The sequence below is a fragment of the Lichenostomus cassidix genome, chromosome 2 (genome assembly GCF_008360975.1).
Source record: "Lichenostomus cassidix isolate B80296 chromosome 2, HeHo_3.0, whole genome shotgun sequence".
Classification (NCBI taxonomy): Eukaryota; Metazoa; Chordata; class Aves; order Passeriformes; family Meliphagidae; genus Lichenostomus; species Lichenostomus cassidix.
Genome location: NC_139482.1, coordinates 135923264 through 135945828, shown reverse-complemented (window position 1 = coordinate 135945828; position 22565 = coordinate 135923264). Strand labels below are relative to the sequence as shown.

The window sequence follows — 22565 nt, the reverse complement described above, 5'->3', positions numbered from 1 at the left end:
ATTTTCACTGCAGTATGTGTCTTAATTTTTAATAAATTTAATTGTTTTACTGATTTTGTTTAACATAAGCCTTTATATTTTTATTTATGAATATTTATAATTCCATATATTATCATTTAAAATCCGATTCTGTAGAGTATTTCTAGGAATTAAACATTATATAGAAGGTGTCAAAACCAATAAGATTTTCCAGCTTCCATTTCTGGTAGAATTTGAAGTGTATAATAGTTCTTGTGTCTTGCAATCCAGTAGAATATTGCTTTTAATTGAATATTTGCTCTATTGCCTGTGTATGGGGAAACATAATGTACTAAAATAAAGTAATTATTTGAAATATTAAAACATGAGATATAATAAATAGAAACAATGTTCTTTAAACAATATTTTTATTTTTTACAGTAAAAATGTCCTCTGTGTGCATTGATATACAATGCATGGCCAGATGGCACCATTATAATTTCTATAATATTATTATCAGGCATCATGAATAATTTCTAACTATAGTTTTAATATATATTTAATGTTAGAAAAGTTTCAATGTCTTCTCTATAAAAGCAGACTACGTATAATGATTCTGAATTTCTCATGTCTCATAATAAAGCACCCAGATATTTCAAAGAGAGAGTTAATTCTAAATGCTTATCCAACAAGATGGCCTTGTTAAATGCAGTCTATGGAATTGTAGTTCTGAGAGAAATACATGTATATTCCAGCACTGTCACGAACCTGGGTTTGTGTAGCTAGTGTGCTTTCATCACATGTACACTTATTGGAGGAGGAAAAGATTGGAATTTGAAACCAGGAGGAAGACTCTTCCTGGCCCAAACGTCCCCTCAACATAGAGATCCAGATGAAGAGAGATGGCCTTGGTTTGCTTTTAGAGCAACCTTGGACATGTTACTGGTGTTTTGGGACAGAGGAGGGTAAATACTGTGGTTCCAGTTGATAAGGGCTGAGCTTGATAGGTTTTTGGAGCAGTGTGCTAAGCTGAGATGTTTTCTGTTCAAGCTTCTGCGACATTTGCATTTGGCCCTTGGCTTTCTGAGAGGTACCAAACCAGTTCTTCCCTTTCTGTGTGTGTAAGACAAATTTCAAGGAAGGGAAACCCCCAAGTATTCTGAATTACATTCCTCCTCATTAAAAACTGCAATTTAATGAACACCCTTTAGAAGTATAGTTAGAATCTACTTTTACTTTTTGATCCAGTAGTGTGGTTACCCTAATTATATGCAAACTTTTTCCTCAAAGGGAAGTAAAATTCTAATACTGCAAATCCATTGGTCCAGCTCATCCATAACAAAGATGAATAAAAGTTAAAATCTTCTTCTGCTTAATATAAATCATTTGGCTTCATATCAGCTTGTTGGTTGGTTTTTTTTTAAATACTTTTCTGTCAAGCCATGAATTTATCAAGTAATAGCAGACTAACATCCTCTGTTAGTATTTCAGTTTTGTGAATAGGTGGTTGAATGTGCTGAGGGTTAGATTATTACATACAAATTTCTGGGAAAATACAGAGAATGGTTCACAGGAAGTTTCTCTCTGAAGATCCATTTTAGTTCATTGTAAGATAAATGTATGCAAATCAAACTGGCATTTTGAGTTACCTTCAGATCACCATATTTTGGGAATATACACATTTTCAATACTGATTCAGGACAATTTTCTCAGCAGGAGCTTATGCATTCAAGTTTTATTATAATTCAAGGAGAAAAGGTCAGCTCTTAGTGGGGATGACATTTATTAGTGTATGTTTGGAATAAAATCTTACAGCCCTAAACCTGATGAACACTCCTTTAAATGTTAATGTTTCTAAAGAAATAATAATATTTAATAATATTGCAAGCAAACACAATAGCTCATTAAAACATCTTATTAAAAATGTGTGTGTTCTTTTGGAAAAAAAGTCAGAAAATACATGCTTTGTTTATTATAGGGAGGACAAACTTATGTATTGAAACCAGAGTTTATATGGGGGATCATATTTTGAATAAAATCTGTTTTAAAGGACCCAAAATGAAAAGAATATACTCTTTCATATTTGTTAATTGCTTAACTCTGTATTTTATAAAAACTTTATTATTTTATCTCTTCTTTTTTTTTGTTTTGTTTTGTTGTTTTGTTTTGTTTTTTCAGTAAATGAGGGAGGTATTAAACAGGCGTCCAATTTGTGTCCAGATCCCGGAGAACCAGAAAATGGAAAACGGATAGGCTCAGATTTTAGGTAAAATATAAATCCTACCATTGCATCCTTTCTCTAATACTGAACCTGGAAAATGTATATGTAAAAAATGTATTACTGTTGCTGAGTACTCTTTCAAAACTGACCTTCTTAGTAAAAAGTGAACTGGAGTTCTCTATAAAATTATGTAATGCAATATGGCATGTACTTAGTATGCAAAAAGTTAAAATACATGCTGAGAAGAGATCATATATCTCTGAAAATCTGGCAGAAATTGGATTGAAGGTAAGTTCAAGTTATTTTGTCATGTAAATACTGTGTTAGATTTTTAAATATTGAGCACACATATTGTACTGGAGGCTTTTGCAAAGGACAAAGCAAAACTGAATATTGCACAGGAAGAAAAATAAAACCTCAGAGAAGAAATTTCAGATCCTACAGAAATATTCATTGGAATCTAATAGAGCGTATTGCATCTCCTACAGTTTATTTTTCAGCAACCCAGAAGTTTGATACATGCAGAGGTATTTCCCTAGTAGTCCTCACATTGGCTTAGCACTAAACGCAGACTGTTTTTTAAATTAATTTTTATGTATCCTTCTCTGTTCTCAGCTATCTTTCAAATTCCTTATCTTGTAAGATAAAAAAGGCTTTCAATAGTTCTTCAAAACATTCTATGTTGTTTTCTCAGTGAACATGACTCCTAATTTCAGTATCACCAGTGGCTGATGAGTAGAGACATATACATAATCACTTTTTGAAAATGTTTTGGAATAATTTTAGTCTTTTTTATATCTGGGTTTCTGATTTTTGTCCTTTTGAATTGTTAAACATTTATTTAAAAGGGTTAACATGCATATTATTTTATATTTGACATATAAAGACACTTTAGACTGTAAAAAAATAAATCTAAAGCTGTGTTCTTGTTTCACATCATAAGCTAATTTCGTGTTTTGTTTACAACTCTCTTCAAAACACCTTCATGATGAAAGAAAAAAGAAGGGAGAAAAGTTTTAAATTAATTGGTTTTATTACATTCAGGTTTGTTTTCTATATATTTTGTATTTTTGATATCACACAGCACAGTTCCAAGTATTTGAAGATAACTGAGTAATCTGAATGTACAAAGATTTTCCAAAATTCTGATACTTCATTCTCTTACATAACTTCTTGTACTTTGTTGTGTGTGTTTTGTCTTTTCTCCTCCTAATCAAGCAGAAAACAGGATTGACAATTACATCCTAAGTAAATGTGCTAGCTAGCAAGCAGTTAGTTACCATAATTTCTCAATTAGTCATTAAAGTCTCCCTATTTCTCTAATTTTCAGAAAAGCAGAAGTTCAATGTGTATCAAAGAAAACTTTATAAGTAATTTTATGAAAATGTGATTTCTAATGTTAGCTGACCAAAAAAAGTTGATATTTTTTCATAGAAATAAAAAAAAATAGCTGTATTTTAGTGTCGTACTTTCTAGAATCATTACTTTGGCTGGTGTTTTGTATCCTAATTTCAAAAATATGGCTTGAGAGCAAATGCCTTTGGCAGACAACCTGCCAGTTCTTTTCTAGTGTTATCTCTGCAAGTGATCATGAAAAGACCTACTTGCCAAGATTATTCTGTTTAAACTTATGTGAGGGGCAGTACCTCGAGGAAGGTATGATGATCTTGCGCTCATCTTTCTTTTTAGAACAAAATATTAGGAGTTAAGTTAGAATTATTTTCCACTTTACACTGGCATGATGTGACTGTCAGACTTTCCTATTTCAAATGCATTTATGATAGGATTAAAGAAGGCATTCAAATTACCAAACAAGAGTATACAAACATACAAGTACCAGAGTCAATGTATTTTCCACTGTTTCTTTTCCCTAATTTCTCACTAATCATGGTGACTTCTTTTTCTCCTTAAAAAAAAATCCCCAAATTATATGGTGGGATTTATACTTGTAAAGAACAGCATTGGTGCACATTAGTAAAACATGTACATTTATCTCAAGTTGAACCCTTCATACATTGATAAAAGGTCTTACAGAGAGCAAAAGCAGACTAAAAATTTTCAGCAGACTTAATAAAATTCTGTTTTGAGTTAACCTGGTTTCAGTTCTTGACATTATTGTAATGGTTGTTCAATTGCTTCATGAACTTCCAAAATTAGAATGTTACAAATTCTTTAAAATAAATAAGACATTTACATTTAGTTAAAAATATCCAGTACTATGGAAAATCTTTTTCGGGCTGTCTTATGACTGACAGAAAAACAGCACATTTTCACCTTTCCCTTCTTGAAGTCACTCTCTCTGTAATGAAGAAAGTAGTTTTTCTTTAAGTTCGTCTCTTTTTTTCCTTTCTGAAAAAAAAAAAGAAGACAATTCCAATGCCTTCATTTGAAAACACAGTATTTTGAAGAAGGGTTTAGTTCTATCTTTACTGAGATCAACCAAATTTAATTCCGGTACAATTTAATATATTTTAGAGAAGCACATGCTCTTGTTGCATCTCTTTAGTTTTCTTCAAATGTGAAGGTGTAGGTTTGGAAGCATTGTATTGCAGTTTTACTTCTGTTCTGATTACAAACACTGACTGCTCTCAGCACATTCATTTCCTCTTACATGATTCTTACACAGACTTTGAAAATCTGTAATGCAAGCTCTAAGACAAACTGGAGCATCCCATGACATTATTTGGGGCCTGGAATTCCATGTTGCCTCTTTTGGATATTTTTTCTGATATGAAAATGCCCCGTAGCTGTATTTTGGAGTATTAAAGGCATTGTTTCTGATGCTAGATGCCTCTTTGAGCATAAAAGATTTTGCAGGTTGAAATAAAGTCAAGAAGACTTATAGCTGCCAGCTTTTCCTGTACTGAGAAAAACATTTTACTTCAGAAAGAAAACTTCACTGGGAGTTTCTTAAAATTTTAGACCCAATAGTGATTATTCTGCTGGAATTTCCTATTTTGCTTTAGTTGTCATACAGTAAAATAAACATCTTTTCCACGTGTTCAGTTTTAGAATCAATGCCACTATGGAACAGATAAGATGTAACTGATAAAAAGTTTTCATGTGGTCTGGTTTCTTCTTTTCTTTGTTTCCAGTGGAATAAACATATTATCACTGAATTATCCTTGAATAGGAGTTTTATTATGAGGCAACCATGTTCTTCCACCAACATCTCAAAGTTCTGTCTTCATGAAAAAAATGGATGAGCCCATCTCTATCCCTCTACATCTGTAGTGTGGTCCAGCTTCGATTTAAGATGAGATTCTGATCAAACTTGTATCCCAAGGCTAATTTATAGGGCATCTGTGCACCTATCACATTTTAACAGTTGAGTGGTTCCTTTGTCAAGGACAAGCATCTGACAGTATAAGCTTTATCAGAAAAGATGACACTTTTTTTGAAAGATGAATTACCAATGACCTCCAGATAGCCTGGAGATCTTCTGAAACTGAAATTTAGTGATCATTTTAGTTTTTTCAGCACATAGTAAGGATTTTTCATGATCAGAAATTGGAAGATTTAAATATTCTAACATTATATTACGGAATTCCAGCATTTTGCAGTCATATTTCCAAATACTTTATCAACGGATCTGTGAAAATGTTCTGGGGATGTTCTTAACTTGAGAGAGATGCTCTGACTTAGCTCAGTTCTCATACTGTGACTCAGAGACAACAGTAGAACCTATCTGTAGCTTGCATATAAAACAATGTGGATCAGTAGTGTGTAGAAAGTTGTTAGGTTAAAAAACATATTCGCTGTGCGTAATCTTGAAAGTTTACATATCCTTAGTTTCTTTTGCTACAGGCGGAAGAAATAATAAATGTGCTGAAATACTGTTCGTTTCTTGATGCTAGCATTAAAATATGTTATAATGTTAAAATATCAAATTGGTAGAGATGGACTTTAAGAGCTGATGTTTAGTTACTTCTGGCTGTACATTTTCTTCTGTGGCTAAAAGTGGTGACCTCTCTCAAATTTGTTCAGTTGCAGGTATGAGTAGAATAGGTTAATACATCAGAAAGATATGAATCTTGAGCATACTTTTTCCTATAATTTGCAGGTGATTTCCACAGAAATAAAATGGGACTTCAGTGTAAAAATTCAGATGTATTCCCTGTGTATGAGTGCAAAAATCCAAACTGCATTATCTTCTACTCTGTCCAACCTGGTCCATATAACATTTACAAGAGAAATGCAGAATAATACAATTTATCACTACAGCTGAGCTTGAGGTTTTGATTCTTTGCATAATTGATTATTTTTCAACAATAATTTAAAGAATATATCAAATAATGGAGGAAAAGAACCTAAAATTAGGTATTTTGGTACACAAATGCCAACTATTAAAGTTATACTATTCAGTATAAACATTATACAAAGTTCAAAATTTTAAAGTGCCTCTTTCTCATCCTTTAGAGATCCTGTAGCTTAATTTTTGTCTCTTTACTGCTTTTAGTTTCTGTTGTTTAAAGACCAATCCCAAATTTGAGGCACATGATGAAAACTCAAAAATAGATACGAGATTAAAGTTTTGTAAAATTTTTATACTAACTTTTTTATTTAATATTTATTCATACTTTTTCCTAACAAAAATATATCCAAAGTTTGGGGTTTTTTATGAAAATGAAAACCTAATGGCTATCATCTTTTGTCCTATTAGAAACAGAAATTTGGAGATAAAGTTACTGAGAGACACAGGTCAAGTATTCGTTTTTGGAGTTACAAACTGCCTTAGCCCCTTTTGTTGTATATGCAAAAGCTTTGCATTAATTCAGAACAAATTAAACAATTTATGTGAGTCATAGAAATACTGATTGGAAGGGTCCATCAGAGGGCATCCAGTCCATCCTCTTGCCCAAAGTAGGACTAGTCAGATCAGCTATGGCTTTGTTTAGCCAATCCCGAAAATTTGAAAGATTTCACAAGAGTTTGAGTATGCTGTTCCAGCTCTGCTCTGCTTTATTGAAGGAAATTTCTTGTAAAGTAAAATCTGAGTCTTCTAAACTGTCCCTTGTATATTATCTACCACATTTAGAAAAGTTTGGCTTCAATATCTTTGTAATGGCTCTTGAAGTAGTTATGGTCTGCTATTAGATAGTACCTTAGCTTTCTCTTTGTCAGACTAATTAAGCCTAGCTACCTTAACTTTTTACTGTAGGTCATGTGTTTTAAGTCTCTGACTAATCTCCAAATTCTTTGAGTATTTACCAGTCTCTCTGTTGAAGTGGGAGGCAAAACACTGGGCTTAGTATTGCAGATACAGCTTCACCAGTTAAGTAGTAATTACACTTACCTGCTGCCACCACTTCTAGTATTGTTTAGTGTATAGTTTGTTTTTTTCAGGATGAGAACATGTTGCAGATCAGTAGTGCAGAACATTGTACCTCTATTTGTTGAATTTCATGAGGTTTCAGTTGGCCCTGTGCTGGACTTTGTCAGGCATCTGGATTGAAGGTCTGCTCTTCAGTGTGTCAGCTACTTTTCCTACTTTAGTATGATCCATAAATATATGGATCCATTACTTCTGTTTCACCATCAAGGCTGAGGATGAAAATATTAAACAGCATCAGACCCCATAGTGATTTCATCACTGTCCACCTGCTGAATATGAAGCCGTTGATTCCTACCATTTGAGAACAGCTGCCAGGCCAATTTTGAATATGTATCTATTCAGCTTGTATTTTGTCACCCCTCAAAAGACACTGCTGTAAAAGTTGCAGTCAGAAACCTGAAACAATGAACAACTTCATAGCTATATCATGTGCCAGTTCTCTGGAGATTTACAAAGCAGATATTGTCTACTTACACTTTTAGGGGCCTTCATCTGGTTAGCAGTTTGGATCAAATGTAAGTCAGGAAATCAAGCTGTCCTTATTTTTCTGCATTGTTTTTGGTCATTTACTCCCACAATCTGTTTTTGGACTTCTCTGCCAGTTTCCTCTAACTGCCCACAGGTCAAAGGTTCCCCTAAAACCAGCTTCCATGATCTGATTTTCTCACTCCACAAGTTTTAGTTCTCCAGCATACCAGAAGGCTGAGTTCAGGTCTCTCACATGTCCTCCTACAGTACCTCTGGATATATAATAGATACCATCAATTTAATCTTATCAAGAGTCTCTCTTTGTCTTATAACACGATCCTTAAATTATTTGGGATTCTGTCAAAGGAAAGGAAAATAAAAAACAAAAACCTAAAACCATACTGAAATTGCTGCTATGTCACAACAGCCCACAAATTATCATCAAGCCCTTGGCCTAGTGCTCTAGAAAAAAAAATCTAAGAGGTGTGTATATGTAAGCCTGTGGCAACACAGATTCTTTCCCATGGGAATTTTCTCTTCTTCTTCCTGTGTTTTTATCAATGAAGATAAAGTTTTAATGTTATTGAAACGGTCTTTGGAAGATAGGCGGTTCAAGCCTGGCCAGTCGGCCTACGGGGAGGTTTTGAATTGGCCCAATCCGGATGACCTGTGAAAGTCTATATAGGTTCTTAAAATAATTAATAAATTCAGAATTCTGTTCACCTGACAATCTCTCTGGACTCCTCACTCCGCTAGCGGTTCAACAGCAACATAAGCCTATCTTTTTTTTCATGTTGTCTTAGAGCTAATAATTATTTCCTAGTAGTTTGCATGTCCTTTTTGAATCTTCTTCATATTCACCTTATGTGCCTCATGCACCCTCCTATGGAGGGAAATGACACTTCACCCTCTTGTACTCAAGTTATCAATATTTTGTTTAGAGAAAGATGAATTTAAAATTGAATTCTTCTATGTCACAGATTAAAGGTATTGGGAAAAAAATACCATCATCCGAAAAAAGAGGGATCTCTCCTTTGATCCCTGTATGGGCCATACACTTAGGAGTTGGACTCCATGATGCTTGGGGTACCTTCTAATTCAGAACATTCTATGATTCCGTGATTCTCTGATACTAGATAATTTTGAAAGAATTGCTGTGTCTCCATTTTTAAGAGTGTATAGATAGATAATGACAGCAAAATATTAAAAAAATTCTAATCTTGACTATGCTTTTAAGTTCTTGAAAGACACATTTTCTTAATGTTTTCTTGACAAGCTCTCTGTTACTGTCTTTTTTAGTTTCTCTTCCACAGGAGCTGATCTCTGACTCTTCCATTTCCTTTCTTAGACTTTATCATCTGCCTATCTAACTACCCTTAGAAGGTCTCACTTGTACAGCATATATGTCACAGATTTTGTAAATTATCCAGCCTCACTCTGTTTATGAGTCCAGTCATATGCTTACAGTCATATACTCTAAACATATCAGTTTAATATCAAAACTGATTTGGACAAGTAAAATGGACTTCATAATGTGAGTGTTATTTATACTGTTGTGGGTGATAATTATCATACTTGTACAGTCTTCACTATCATTCAGACCTCTGGCATTTTTGTCCATTACAGTATTTTACTGTGAGTTTAATTTTATTGGTAAGTGGTGTACTTCCTGCTCAGCATTTCCTCCTTAAATCAGTCAATGGTTAGTTAAAGGAAATCTATTTCTGTGTTATTTTTCTTCAGATGTTCCTTTCTTTTTTTTTTTATAATCAAAGAGGCTCAGATTTTCTCAACATGATTTTTTAAAGCAGATAGATATGATGAAAATCTAATATCGAGAAAGATATTCTTGTCTTCCTGATTGCTGCCTCTTGAACTTTCATAACCATGTAGCCCCTGTAGCAGCTGTGAATAATTTTTAACATTAGTGATAGATAATCTTTGTGTTTCACACTTTTAAATTGCCTCCAACTGTATGATCTGCTGTGTGGATCCTTTTCATCGGTCTCATATAAAAGCCTTTCATCCTTACATGGCAAGGGCCTTTACATTATGTTTACTTTTTTATTTTCTTCAGTTTTTTGCTTTTATATGTTCCTTTCTTTTTTGTTGGATTGTGCTGCTATTCTTTATTCCATTCTTGCACTAACACTCTTACTTCTTACACAGACAGGAAGTGTTTTGGAATAGTTTATAGTGCTATAATCCACTATCAAATCCTCCTTTTCAGAGATGTCTGTTCAGGTGACTGTATCTTCTTCCATGTCCTCATTTCTTGTTGTTTGTGTCTCTGTAAGGCCCAGGTACTCCTCACATTTCATCAGCTATATTGTGCTGACACCATTCCTTTTCAAACATCTAAGATTTCTAACTCTCTTAAGTTAATTCTTGTTCTCATAATCTTCTTTAGTAGCTTTTTTCATCATAGATGCATTTGAATAGATTACCTAACAAAAGTTATGCTTTGGAGTGTGTGCTCAGCCTTTTTACTTTTCTGTCTGCCTTTGTAAATTGAAGAATTGCAGCACTAAAATGGCTATCTATAAGGAAAGAAAAACATGGCTTGTTCTTTGCAAGCCAAACCCTGCAGACAAAAATTAATTTTAGTACGTGTTTTGGCAAAAATGAATGTCATACCCTGTGGGACCAAATCCAGATTTGGAGATCCCAGCCAAATAAATATTGATACTTTCCTTAGAGAAATTTATGAACATTTTTTAACAAATATCTGATGTATCAAAGACAGGAAAATGTCATCTATCTGAGGAGGGTCAGATAACCCCATGGCTTATAGCACTATACAGGAAGGCTACTGTAACAAACTCTCAGGGAGTTGCTCCACATTTAATCTTAAAATACCCAGAGAACTGTGTCACAGTGTAGCCAAGATCTTGTAAGCCATGTGTATGCATAAAACATTTTACACTTTACAGCTGTGACAGACAAGCCTTTAAAAACAGCAAGCTGAAATTATGGAGTGTAAGATACCGATGTCAGAGAAAGGTCTGATATATTGGCTATTTTCAGCTGTAATCAGGATTTGAAACCATAACTATATTAAAGGAAAAAATATATCAAAAATATACATATTGAGTTATTAATATACACATTGAGTTATTCAGTTCCAAAATGGCACCCCCCCCCCCCACCTCAATCCTCCTCTCAGAAAAACTTAACAAACAACCAAAAGAAAAAACCAAACAAGGTTTTCTGGAGTTGTTTCTTGTTTTTTTCTGCACTAAGTTTCCATCACCAAATGTCAGCTTCATATGAAAAAGTGCAAAACCTTTTCAAGATGGCAATATAACTTCATAAATGTCCAAATTAATATAGGAAACTTTTATTAATAATATACTACTTTTAAAACACAAGAAATATTAATATCTAGCCCTTTTCTCTGGCATTGTGCTCCCCATTTCAATGCCCCCCAGTTCTAATGTAAAAAGCACCAGCTTTCCTCAAGAAGAATCAGGGGTGGGAGATATTCAAAGCAAATAATTTATATCCTGAGGTCTTCACTTGGAGGAGTAAAATGTTTATAATTTTAAATATTTCTTTTTCAGTCTTGTAATTGACCTTTTGACTTTTCTTCTAGGTGATTCCCTTATATCTCTTTCACATTCTTTCCTTGCTTCAATTGACATAAATAACTACTTTTAGTTACACAGTATCATGTTTGTCAAATTTTTAGTATATGGAGGTCTGAATTTAGGTTAGGCAATAGTCACTTGACCTCCAAATGACTGTTAAAAGAGATAAAACAGCTCCTGCCAAAATAGGCCCAGAGAAGGGTGAATGTTGTGCACCGTCAGCCTAGTACACAGCCTTCAGCCATTTACTGCTGAAAGCAGAAATTTCTGGATTACATGTTTTTACTGTTTGTCAGGACCGTCATACCTAAAGTCACAGAAAAAAAAATCTATTTGTTGAAAAATGCTTCATTTTATGTCATTGTTTGATTTTAGCTTGGGAGCAACAGTACAGTTCTCCTGCGACGAAGATTATGTGCTACAAGGTTCTAAAAGTATCACCTGTCAGAGGATAGCTGAAGTTTTTGCTGCATGGAGTGATCACAGACCTGTATGTAAAGGTAAACAGAAATTCTTACCCTCACAGTGATTTTTCCATTTTGTATCTGTCTATTGTTTGATAGCCAATCCTATTAATTTTTTTGTTAGTACCTGAAGTTTTAATTCCACTTTATTAGTAAAAAAGAATTCACTTAGGCTGTTTTGTTGAATATGAACTTTGTGTTTCAGTATGCTTGTTTTACTAGGAAACTTACATCGTGAATTTTGCCTCATAAGGAGCTGACAAAAACCTATCACATGTTAAATATTAGGACTTATCAAGATGGATATCAAAATTGCAGTGATTTAGTATAAAATCAGTAGTTCATGAAGCTTCTTCATTACACATTTTATAAACAGAGGAGAAATTCTTCAATTTATAATTGATAAGTAATGGAGAAGTAAGTTTTCACACCTGGGTTTGACCCTGAGAAAATGGATACATGGCAAAAAAATCAGGAGGAGAAGAAAAGCACAAAGGAATTTTGCTGATTGTATTTGATGACCTAATACAACAAACAAGTAGTGTGATGAATACCTGAATCAAGAAACAAAAGTATTAGTGTTTAGGTACATATCAAATATTACTATATATAATGAAAATATTAGTGTGCACAAATACACAAAATTGTCATAACTACAACTTATTTTTTTGGACTTCAAACTTACAGTACTGAAAGAAAGTGTCTGTTAGGAATATTTCAAATTAGTATGAATAATAGACATTGGGGCTCAAAGACAGCTTTCATTCCATTATAGAACGAGATGGTTCCTTTAAGACCTTCACTGTGTGGCTACACCAAGAAAAGGCGGCAAACACAGCTCATAACTCTTCCGCAGCACGCAGGCAAAGGAGCTGTACTTTACACCCCAACTCTGCCCCAAAGGATGGACTCACATGTTCAGATGGAGCAGCAAATTGTGTCTATACCACTCACTGTTTTCCCCCCTCCTGATTTACTTCCCGCTCTCAGATATGAGCTGTAAGGAGTCATACAATTTCTTATTAAATATATGGACAACAAGCTTTGCTTGGCATTAGTCTTGCTCATGACCTCAATGTCTCCACTACTGATCGTAAGTGGAGAGCCTTCCTCTCACGTCTCTACCCTCTACTTGTTTCCAGGCTTCTGATGTGACTTTGAACAGACTCTTCACCAGAGTGTTGTTCCTCTGGGGGTGGTGCAAAAGTGACATTCTTTCTAGAGGCTAATGTGAGTGAAGGAACAAGCGCTCATCCAGCAGCAGCTATATCTTCCTGTGTTCAGTATTGGTCAAACAAACATGTTTTGTGAAAGTGCAGTGCAACTGTAGGATTATTTCACATATCTAAGTGTAAACTTATTGAATTACGCAAGATGGTCTGTCAGAATGCAGTAGAAGAAATAGTTCTTTACCTTTTGCAGTTTGCAGGGTGTCATAATAATTACTGGAGAAATCGGATAAGCTCATGTTTACTTGATGTTGCTTTTCAGTTTTACATCTTCATGCAGGAAAAGATAACCAGTAGAGCATTCAACAAAGACCTGAATATCCAGGAAAGATCAATGAAAATATTATTGACTGCAACAGATTAGGAGTTTATTGCCTTAAAAGTGTAATTTGCAAGCACAAAGACACAGTTTATATGCTTTGTGTTATTTGTGATAGAGATGCAACCTATGTAAATAAGAATATGCTTGGTTTTTACTTGACAGGCTATTGTAAATAACCACATAGACTTTGATTTGAAAATAAATGCCCCTTGTAGTCTTTAGAAATAGATAATGCTGTTTTGTGTAAGTTGAACTTTTACAAGTTTCCTTTAAAATTTCAGTGCTTCAGCCATTTGTTTAATGGGTTGTACAGAGGTTACAGGAGAAAAAATGCTGACATGCCATACACCAATCCATATGCACAAAAAAAAAAAAAAAGCACATATGCATGGTGATAAAAGTGATATTTTTTTTCCTACTGAATTTTTCTTTCTAAATATTTTTTCTTCTAAATTTTTCAAATTTAAATAAATTTATCTTTCAGGATATTAATGATGGTGGCATAAGTTAGTCCTTGAAATGTTTTAAAAATAAATAGGGCAGTTTCTCTTACTGTAGGTATTATTTTTGCTCCAAATACTTTAAACTTTTTTTAAGATTATAAGCTTAAATACAAGAGGAGGTCTATTTTATTTTGTCAGAATAACTAAACATGAATGTTCTACTCTCTTGTAAGAGGTGGTTCTCTTTTCGTTCAGTGGTATTTTAACTGGGAATTTCTTGATTAGAGTAAGTTAGAGATTAGTTTATGAATCTGCTACACATATTTTCTATGGGAATTAAACGTGAACTTTCTTATTACAGTCAAAACTTGTGGATCCAATCTTCAGGGACCTGGAGGCACTTTCACATCACCCAATTTTCCATTTCAGTATGACAGCAATGCTCAATGTGTGTGGGTCATCACAGCTATCAATAATAATAAGGTAAGTTTAATATTCTGGGTGTGCTTTTTAAAAATGAAACAAAAAAAAACCCACCAACACTCCCCGCTCTCCAAAAAATAAACCCAAAACAAATAAAGAAAAGCACATACAGACCATAACATTTTTCACTAATATAATTTATCTCCACAGTCCAGCTGTTGCACTAGTTGCATTTCAGATATTTTTAAGAAATGTCTGATATTAGATGAGTATGGAGAGATGTTAAAACCTCTTCTTGCCCCTAAGATGGTTTTGTTTTTTTGTATGCAAAGTAGATGCTATCATGTGTTTATGTGATTCTCTAAATGAATTCCCAGAAGCAACAATCCAGTGGTATGAAGCAATGTCATGGGTCCACTAGTACTGTATTATAACCAGAACAGCTACTTTATATCATGTTTGGCCTTCAACTATGTGAGAAATCACTGAAGTTCTTTAATTCACTTTCTCTTCATGAGTAGCTGTTCTGAAGTTTTTTATTTTATTGTCTGAACCACTGTATTAAAATCCCATGTACTTTATACCTGCACTTTAAAGGAAAAGTATTGAGAGTTCTGATAATGTCAGATGAGTCAAAGTAGAGCAATAAAGCTAAGTTATGACACCAGTTGTCTTAATTTCAGGAACTAGACACCTGGCAGCAATGGCTATATTCTGTTTCCAGGTGTACCATTTTGTCTGAACTGAGTGTAATGGACTTGTTTAGATGTAATAAAACATAAATTAACTGTGCAGCTCAGGAATGTTTTATAAAGGACTATCAACATCTGCGTTGGCTGGTACAGGGGTATATTCTACCTCTAATTTCTGTCTTATATTGCCATCTGCATCACACTCCATTAGCTGATCAGACAGGCCTAGAAGGCCCACTCCTTTGCACCTGAGTTCATCAGGGGACTCAGTGAAAACCTGACTACATTTCAAAAACCATTTAGCTACACTGGTGTATTTCTCTCTCTAATTTTACAAAGTCCTGTGTGGAATCCATCCTTCTGTTCCACTTTGGTAGAAGAAAAAAGGATATTTATACAGCTGATTAGAATTGGATAACAAAAATTGTAAATGTGTTTGGGGGGGGGGGAGCATTGTTTGATCCTTGTTCCAAGGACTACTAATCTAATTTATCCAAGTTATAGGTTATAAAAAAAGTGTCAAGAGTCCTTGAAAAATGATGCAGTCTCTGTTCCACAGATGGGCAAAAAGTTCCAAAGTAATAGTTAAGATCCATTTCTCTATCCCAAACAATTTTCATATTTTTATTTCTTTAATTAAAAACTCTTTGTGAGCAAGATGAAATCTGTGGACACATCTAGAATTTCTGAAAGTTTTGTCAAATGTACCAGCAGATAGAATTTACTGTCATACTGTTTGAGGAAATGAAAGGCAGCTACTGAACTTTGAACAAGTTCTGTTAAAGGGCCTGAAAATCTCCACTGAACTGTTGAATGAATTTAAGACTCATGTGGCCAGGTATTGCATAAAATGGTTTCCTTTCTTAAAAGCACCAGGGGCATGCTTACATAACAAAAAAAGCCAAAGAAGATTTTAGACATTCTACCAATGGTAGAAGCAAAACTTTAAGCTCATACACTGGTACAGTTGAAATAAAATGTGCTTAAGGATTATTCTACACTGATTTTTTCCCCTGAAACTGTAAATACTCCAAAAGCATATGACCATAGCATGAAAACTGTTCTAGTACCTGAATGGTAAAGCCATATAAGTATACAAACAGTTTTACTATTTGGGGTTGAATCAGAACTCATAGGTGGAACCTCTGCTGGTTCAGTTAAATACTTCAGTGTATGCATGCTTCAGTTTGATTTGATTAGTACATGTGTTTTGATTGTATTTACAAAGCAAGGTTTCAGTAGCAGGGATGGCTGTAGAGGTGACTTCTCTTGGAAGAGATCAGAAGTTACCCTGATATCAGACAGAGACAGTTCTAGCTGCCTCCAAAACAGACCCACTACAGGACACAGCTGAGAAAATCAGGCAAGCTGTAGCACCTCTGTGATTGTCTTGCATAGGAGACAGGAGCTTTATGAGTTTTTGCATTTTGCCAGGCTTTAAGGTAGCTAGCTCCCCAAGACTTAGTCCCATTCGCAAGGATCTTTGATATTTGGCCGATTAGTCTAAAAATACCATTTATTAGACACAGAAAATAACAAACATACAAATACAGAACAGACTGACATACATACACACACAATGAATGCATAATTGCAAAACTATAATAGCTAAAATGCAATTATGGGGTAAATGCTTGCTTGAACTATAAAAATAGTTAAAACTGCAAGTTAAGAAATGTTTGCTTGAACTATAAAATAGCTGAAATGCAAGTTAAGAAAGGTACCTATAAGTTAGCTGGAGTAATACAATATCGGAAACTAATGATTTTACCAAATCCAGTTTTGGAGCTGGAATGCATTAGAATCCTCCCTCAATCCCACGAGAAGTTACCACAGAGCTTGCGTCCAGGCTCAGGGGAGAAGACTTTATTTCATGCTCCTACGTCCATGTAGAAAAGCTTCTACCTTTTCTGAGATTTCGTATTGTTTTTATAGGAAAAAAGTGTGTACTTGTGGTCACTAAAAATTTTTCACATTCTCTCAGTGTGTCACCTTAGACTTTCAGTCGCCAACACTAGATAGCCCGGATTAAGCTATCAACCTAATCTGAGCCATCCATCTCCAGCCACCGATCAGGGAGAGAGAGAGGGGGAGGGGGGAGCGTCCTGCCACAGTGATAACTTATTTTTGAGTAAGGGCAAAAACTGCTGTACAAGAGCAACTGAAGTGGGATGAATGAGATTACCTGAGACAAATAACCCCACAGACAGCAAGGGCAGAGCAGGAGTGGAAGAAGTTGCCCCAGGTGCTAGAGCAGGGATTCCCCTGTAGCCTCTGGAGAGGGCTGTTGATGTGATGTCCGCTACAGCTCACAGAGGTCCATGGTGGAGCGGAGATCCACCTGTGGTCTGTCCAGGACCTGCTGAAGAGGTGGGTGTGCTTGAAGGAAGCTGTGACCCCATGGAGAGCCCAAGGGGAGCAGGTTTCTGGCACGACCTGTGACCCCATGGGAGGGTCATAATGAAACACATTTTGAAGAACTGCAGCCTGTGGGAGAGACCTGGGTTGGAGAAGGGTGTGAAGAACTATTTCCTGTGGGAGGGCTCTGACTCTGGAGCTGGGAAAGAGCATCAGGAGGAAGGAGCAGCACAGATGAAGTGTTACAAACTGACTGCAGTTCCCATTCCTTGTTCCCCTTTGCCACTTTGGGAGAGAGGAGGAGGCAGAAGAGTCAGGAACAAAAAAGTGAATTTGAGCTCATGAAGAAAGGAGTTGGGGGGATGATAAGTTTTGTTCTTATTTGTTGCCTTCCTAATATATTTTTAATTGTCATTAAATAAAATCGATTTTCCTTAGATTAAGTTTGTGTTGCCCATGACAGTAATCCGTGAGCAATCTCCCTGTCCTTATCTTCACTCAGGGACATTTTCGTCCCGTTTTCTCGTCCTGTCCTGCTGAGGGGTAGTGATGGAGTGATTTCGTGAGCATCTGACAGCCAACTAAAGTTAAATTACCGCACTTGGCATATTTATCTGTGTCCTCGTATTTAAATACTGTGAAAGTATTGAAGATACAGTAAAAGAGTGAAAACAATAGTTAAGAACAGATCACTTATTTAAAAAAAAATATGGACTTTTAGATAAGGCCATAACCAGGTGTACCTGTTTGTTGATGGTACATTAGAGTTAGACCTGTGATAAGAATGCAAATAAGTAATGTTAGGTTAAGCAAGTAATTTTATTTCAACGTATGAGTTGTACACTCTTTCTGAGCTTCTGTGATGTACCACTGAAATGACGATACTCTGAGTTAGATTCATCATTGGTAGATTGTAGTGCAAGGAGTTAAATAATAACACATTAAGCATTACCCAGAAAATACTGTTTTTTGCATGGTATTGGTTGGACATAACTATGACTCTTTGTTTTTGCTATGAAATGTAGGAATTATGGAGTTTTTAAACTAGAGAATAGATAAAAAGTTTACAGTGTTATCTGGAACAAAATTCAGATTTGTTTATAGTTTTCAGAAAATGTGTCTAGCACTGATTAGAAGAATCTAAAATTGTTGAGGTTAAAAGAAAATGAGATAATTTTACGCGTTAGATCAACTTATTTTTATGATATATTGAGTTACTTGAATGTCTAAAGTCTTTGCTTATATCATCAGTGATTTAATCTATTTTGTTTTGATTCATGCTAGCATTGTCTTACTGTTCTGAACACAATACTGCTGGCCTTGCATGACTGCTAGAAGGCATAACTTTTGGGTTTTGCCTTGAAGTCGAAAACCTAGTTGATGTATAAATGAAGATTTGCCATTAAGAATTATTTATAAGGACTACAACAAATAACGTGATGGTATTCATTATAACATGACAATATTTACAATATTTTATACCACAGCTGTGAGAATCATGAGGACTTATTGATCCTGGTACTTCAGAGCTTCTACTTGTTGCATCATTTCCAACAAAATAACTCAGAAATTGAGAATCTTTTAAGGGAGAGCTCAACAGATGAAAGACCCTGAAAGAATCTTTAACTCTGGTGTGAATGGCCTAATCCCTGATTGAATCTAGCCAATTTTCTCCCTAACTGGTTTCAGAAATAAATTTGGTAACATCACCATATAGATGAAAAAAATATTTCCCCAGGCAATTATCTGCCTCCTTAGCTTTGTACTGCATTATAGTTGGTCTCTTGCCTCATACAGTTAATCAGACATACTTTTCATACCCGAGCTTTGTTGACAGCGGAGTAGAGCCATAATTAAATACCTCAAATATGGCCAGAGATGACCGTGAGTTTCCCATTGAAAAGTAGAATAAATATTACTTGTGAAAGGAAGGTCATGTGGATGGAGTCAGAAATAAAACTCATTGATGAAGATGCACTGACACATCTGATGTATGGGTGAAATCCCTGTATTTTCATTGTTCTTGTGCATGTTTTTTGCTTTCTTATTCTTATATCAAGGTCCTGTTCATTGGAGTTGATCTGTTTAAGAGAAAACAACCAATTTTTTTCAAAAATTAATATTATAATTAGAAATAAATCTATGATGTGGAAAGCTCTGAATGGTGATTCAGTGGAGAAAGAAAAATGGGCAATCAATATATAACTTTGCAACAGTGAAATATCTAAAGCTTCCTGTAGGTATCTCACCCAACATCCTCTTTAATTAGCCTCAGTGGCTTATGCCTTGCTTTGTTGCCCTCTTAGGAGGGGTGGTTGAAATTCCCTGTGTGTATCAGTACCTGCACACGTAAGGTTTCTCCAACAGTATTAGATGGAGGAAATTCATGGATGGTTTTCCCATTTCTTGGTTGTCTTAACATGGTTTCCATATAGTTTTTTTACATACACCAATGAAATGATTGTTACTACTGTTTTATCCCTGGCTACTCTGGAATCAACTAAAGCTTTGTTGATCAAAAATAGCAAAGCTATAGTTCCAGGGATCCAGAAAATCATGCATTTATGTGGAACTCTGAAGATGTAAAAAAATGAGAAGTTCTTTTCTTTGTCCTCAGCCGTGATGTACATATAATTAAATCCTTGGATCCCTTGAAAAAATTCATGTGAATATCTGCACAAAAATGAGAACAAGGATTTCTCAGTTTGGATTTCATTTCATTACATCTCTCACTTCTAATAAGGGAAATGGTACCTGAATGTCTTGTGGGATATTGCATAAATGCATCAGTTAGGTTCTGGACCATGCTATGTGTGGCCAGTAATTTATTCAGACATTAAGTAAATGGGATAATTTTATGTTTACATTTTGAGTTTACATTTTGAGTTTTTGTACTTTCAAGATTTAATTCCCATCTCCTCCCCATTGCATTTTTTGTATTTTTCTCCTAAAAAATTAAAACCTCTTTTCCTTTCATTGTTTTTATAGAAAAAAAAGAGGAAGGAAGGACTACAAAATGATCAATTTAAAATTTCATGCCAGGCTAAAATACCAGTGAAATCTGAATTGGGGCTAAAGTTAACCGGAGTTCAAGTCATGAATTATACTTGCTGATTTTTTTCTAATCTGCAGTGACAGAAACACTGTGGAAAATGTCAGTGCTAGAATGACAGACTTTCTGACAGATCTCAGCCACATTTACACCACATATCATTCATCACCAACATCAAGAAGGAGAAAAATAAGCAAAAATGTCCCTTAAAAAAAAAAAATCACACTTTTCCCCCCAGAATTGTAAGAAGAAATTAAATATATGAGCTAACTGCTACATTTAGATAGATCAGAAAACTAGGTCCTGATTCTGTTTATTTTATGTGACAGGAATTTTAAAAAAAGAAATTTTACATGCGTGTTATCTTTTGTTTGCCATCATAATATTCTAAATTTTACATTGAGATTATTTCAAGCGTAACAGCCTTTTTACTGCTTGCATAAATGCATTCTTTAAAGTGCCTGCTTTAGAATATAGGTTTTTGAAAGTTTGCCAGCGTTCACATTCTTACCTTTTTATCTATTTCATTTTGAAATAATTTTGAAACCAATAATGACTTATACCTGAGATCTGGGAGATAGTTGGCTTTTGATTTTATCTTTAGGGTTTTTTTAAATTACTATTTTTCCAAGGGTTTTTTAGGTTTGGGGAGTTTTATACTCATTTGGTTGGTTAGATTTTTTTTTTTGTGGATGTGTTTATTTGTTAGGAAATCTATAATCTGCATTTTGTTGAAATGGCAGAGTTTGCTGAAAATTTATAACATCTGTTTGCAATTGCTGTAGTCCTTTACTTTCTAAGAAACTGTTGAAATAATTCAAAGTATTTGAGAAACTCCTCACATGACATTTTCTGCAAGTCTGGGGGAATTACACTGAGGGAATAATTTGCAACTGTTACTGAAATAATATTAAATATGGTTGTCATTTAATCACTTCATACTAAACTAGCCTCTTCTTTTAATGTTTTTACATTCCATTTTCCCCTTTCTCCTTTCTCAAGTCATTAAGTTGCTGTTTTCTTCCTGTAAAAAAAAATAATCTTTTAATTTCTGAGATTTTTTGCTTTTAGGCCAAGCCAAAAATAAGCAAAACAAATTCAGCAAAGTGCTGAGTATTTACATTTAATTTTCCACAGCTGTGTTATTTTTTAACCATGTCAAAACTGTCAGTGGAACATTTCCTAAGCTTGCTGTTAAGCCTAAACCCAGTTGCCATCCATATTTAATCAGGTTAACAGTATAAATCTCAAGCAGGCAGGGTGCTTCAGCATAAACTCAAGTACTCGTTTCATGAAGTTTCTTTTGGTGAGGCCTGTTGGAACAAACCACACTGCACCTCTTTTTGCAAGCAAATGTCTCAAACTTGGTTTTGCCAAAGCATAGTGTGAAGCTGTACTGAAGGTCTTACAGTCAGTGAAATTATTAGAAAGTATCAGCATACTTAAGCTCACGCTAAAATATATATTTTAACCATAATTCTGTTCTTCATCCATGCAGACTAAAAAGGCTGATGTTGTATTTATCAATAGTAGATAAAGCATTTTTATCTTATAGGAAACTAGAAAGTGTAAATATATTTCATTTCTGTTCAGAACAAAATAATTTTTGTAGTGTTAGCTACACTGTTCTTCCATATTGTTCATGTACATTTTGATCCAGTTAAAATATTTGAGTCACATACATACTACATAAAAAAAAAAATCATAGAAATATATGTGGACAGAGAGGAGATTCTGCCAGCAGAATAAGAGCATAGAAGGGAATCCAGCTATTCCTACAGTAGGAAGTTAACATTTATCTGTGAGGGAAGTGAATAAATTGCTAAATAAGAGAATTTGGAGTCAGGAGGCTTGTGTAATTGTAGAGGAATAAATGAATTGACATTCTGTCCTGAAATTTTGCTATAGGTCTTCCTTACAAAAGGAAGAAAGGTTCATTATCTTAATTATTGTAAAATCTTTTTCCTGCCATGTCTGTGGCTATAGGAGTGATGTTTCACACTCTGAAAA

General features: G+C 34.6%; 1 protein-coding gene across 1 annotated transcript in view; it reads left to right on the top strand.

The window, feature by feature from the left end:
- Positions 1 to 22565, top strand: part of CSMD3 (CUB and Sushi multiple domains 3) — a 596977-nt gene that overhangs the window by 257221 nt on the left and 317191 nt on the right. The window contains exons 9-11 of the mRNA XM_085053430.1: positions 2137 to 2224; positions 11948 to 12072; positions 14392 to 14513. Of these exons, the coding sequence (XP_084909556.1) occupies positions 2137 to 2224; positions 11948 to 12072; positions 14392 to 14513 (335 nt within the window). The remainder of the gene's footprint in view (positions 1 to 2136; positions 2225 to 11947; positions 12073 to 14391; positions 14514 to 22565) is intronic.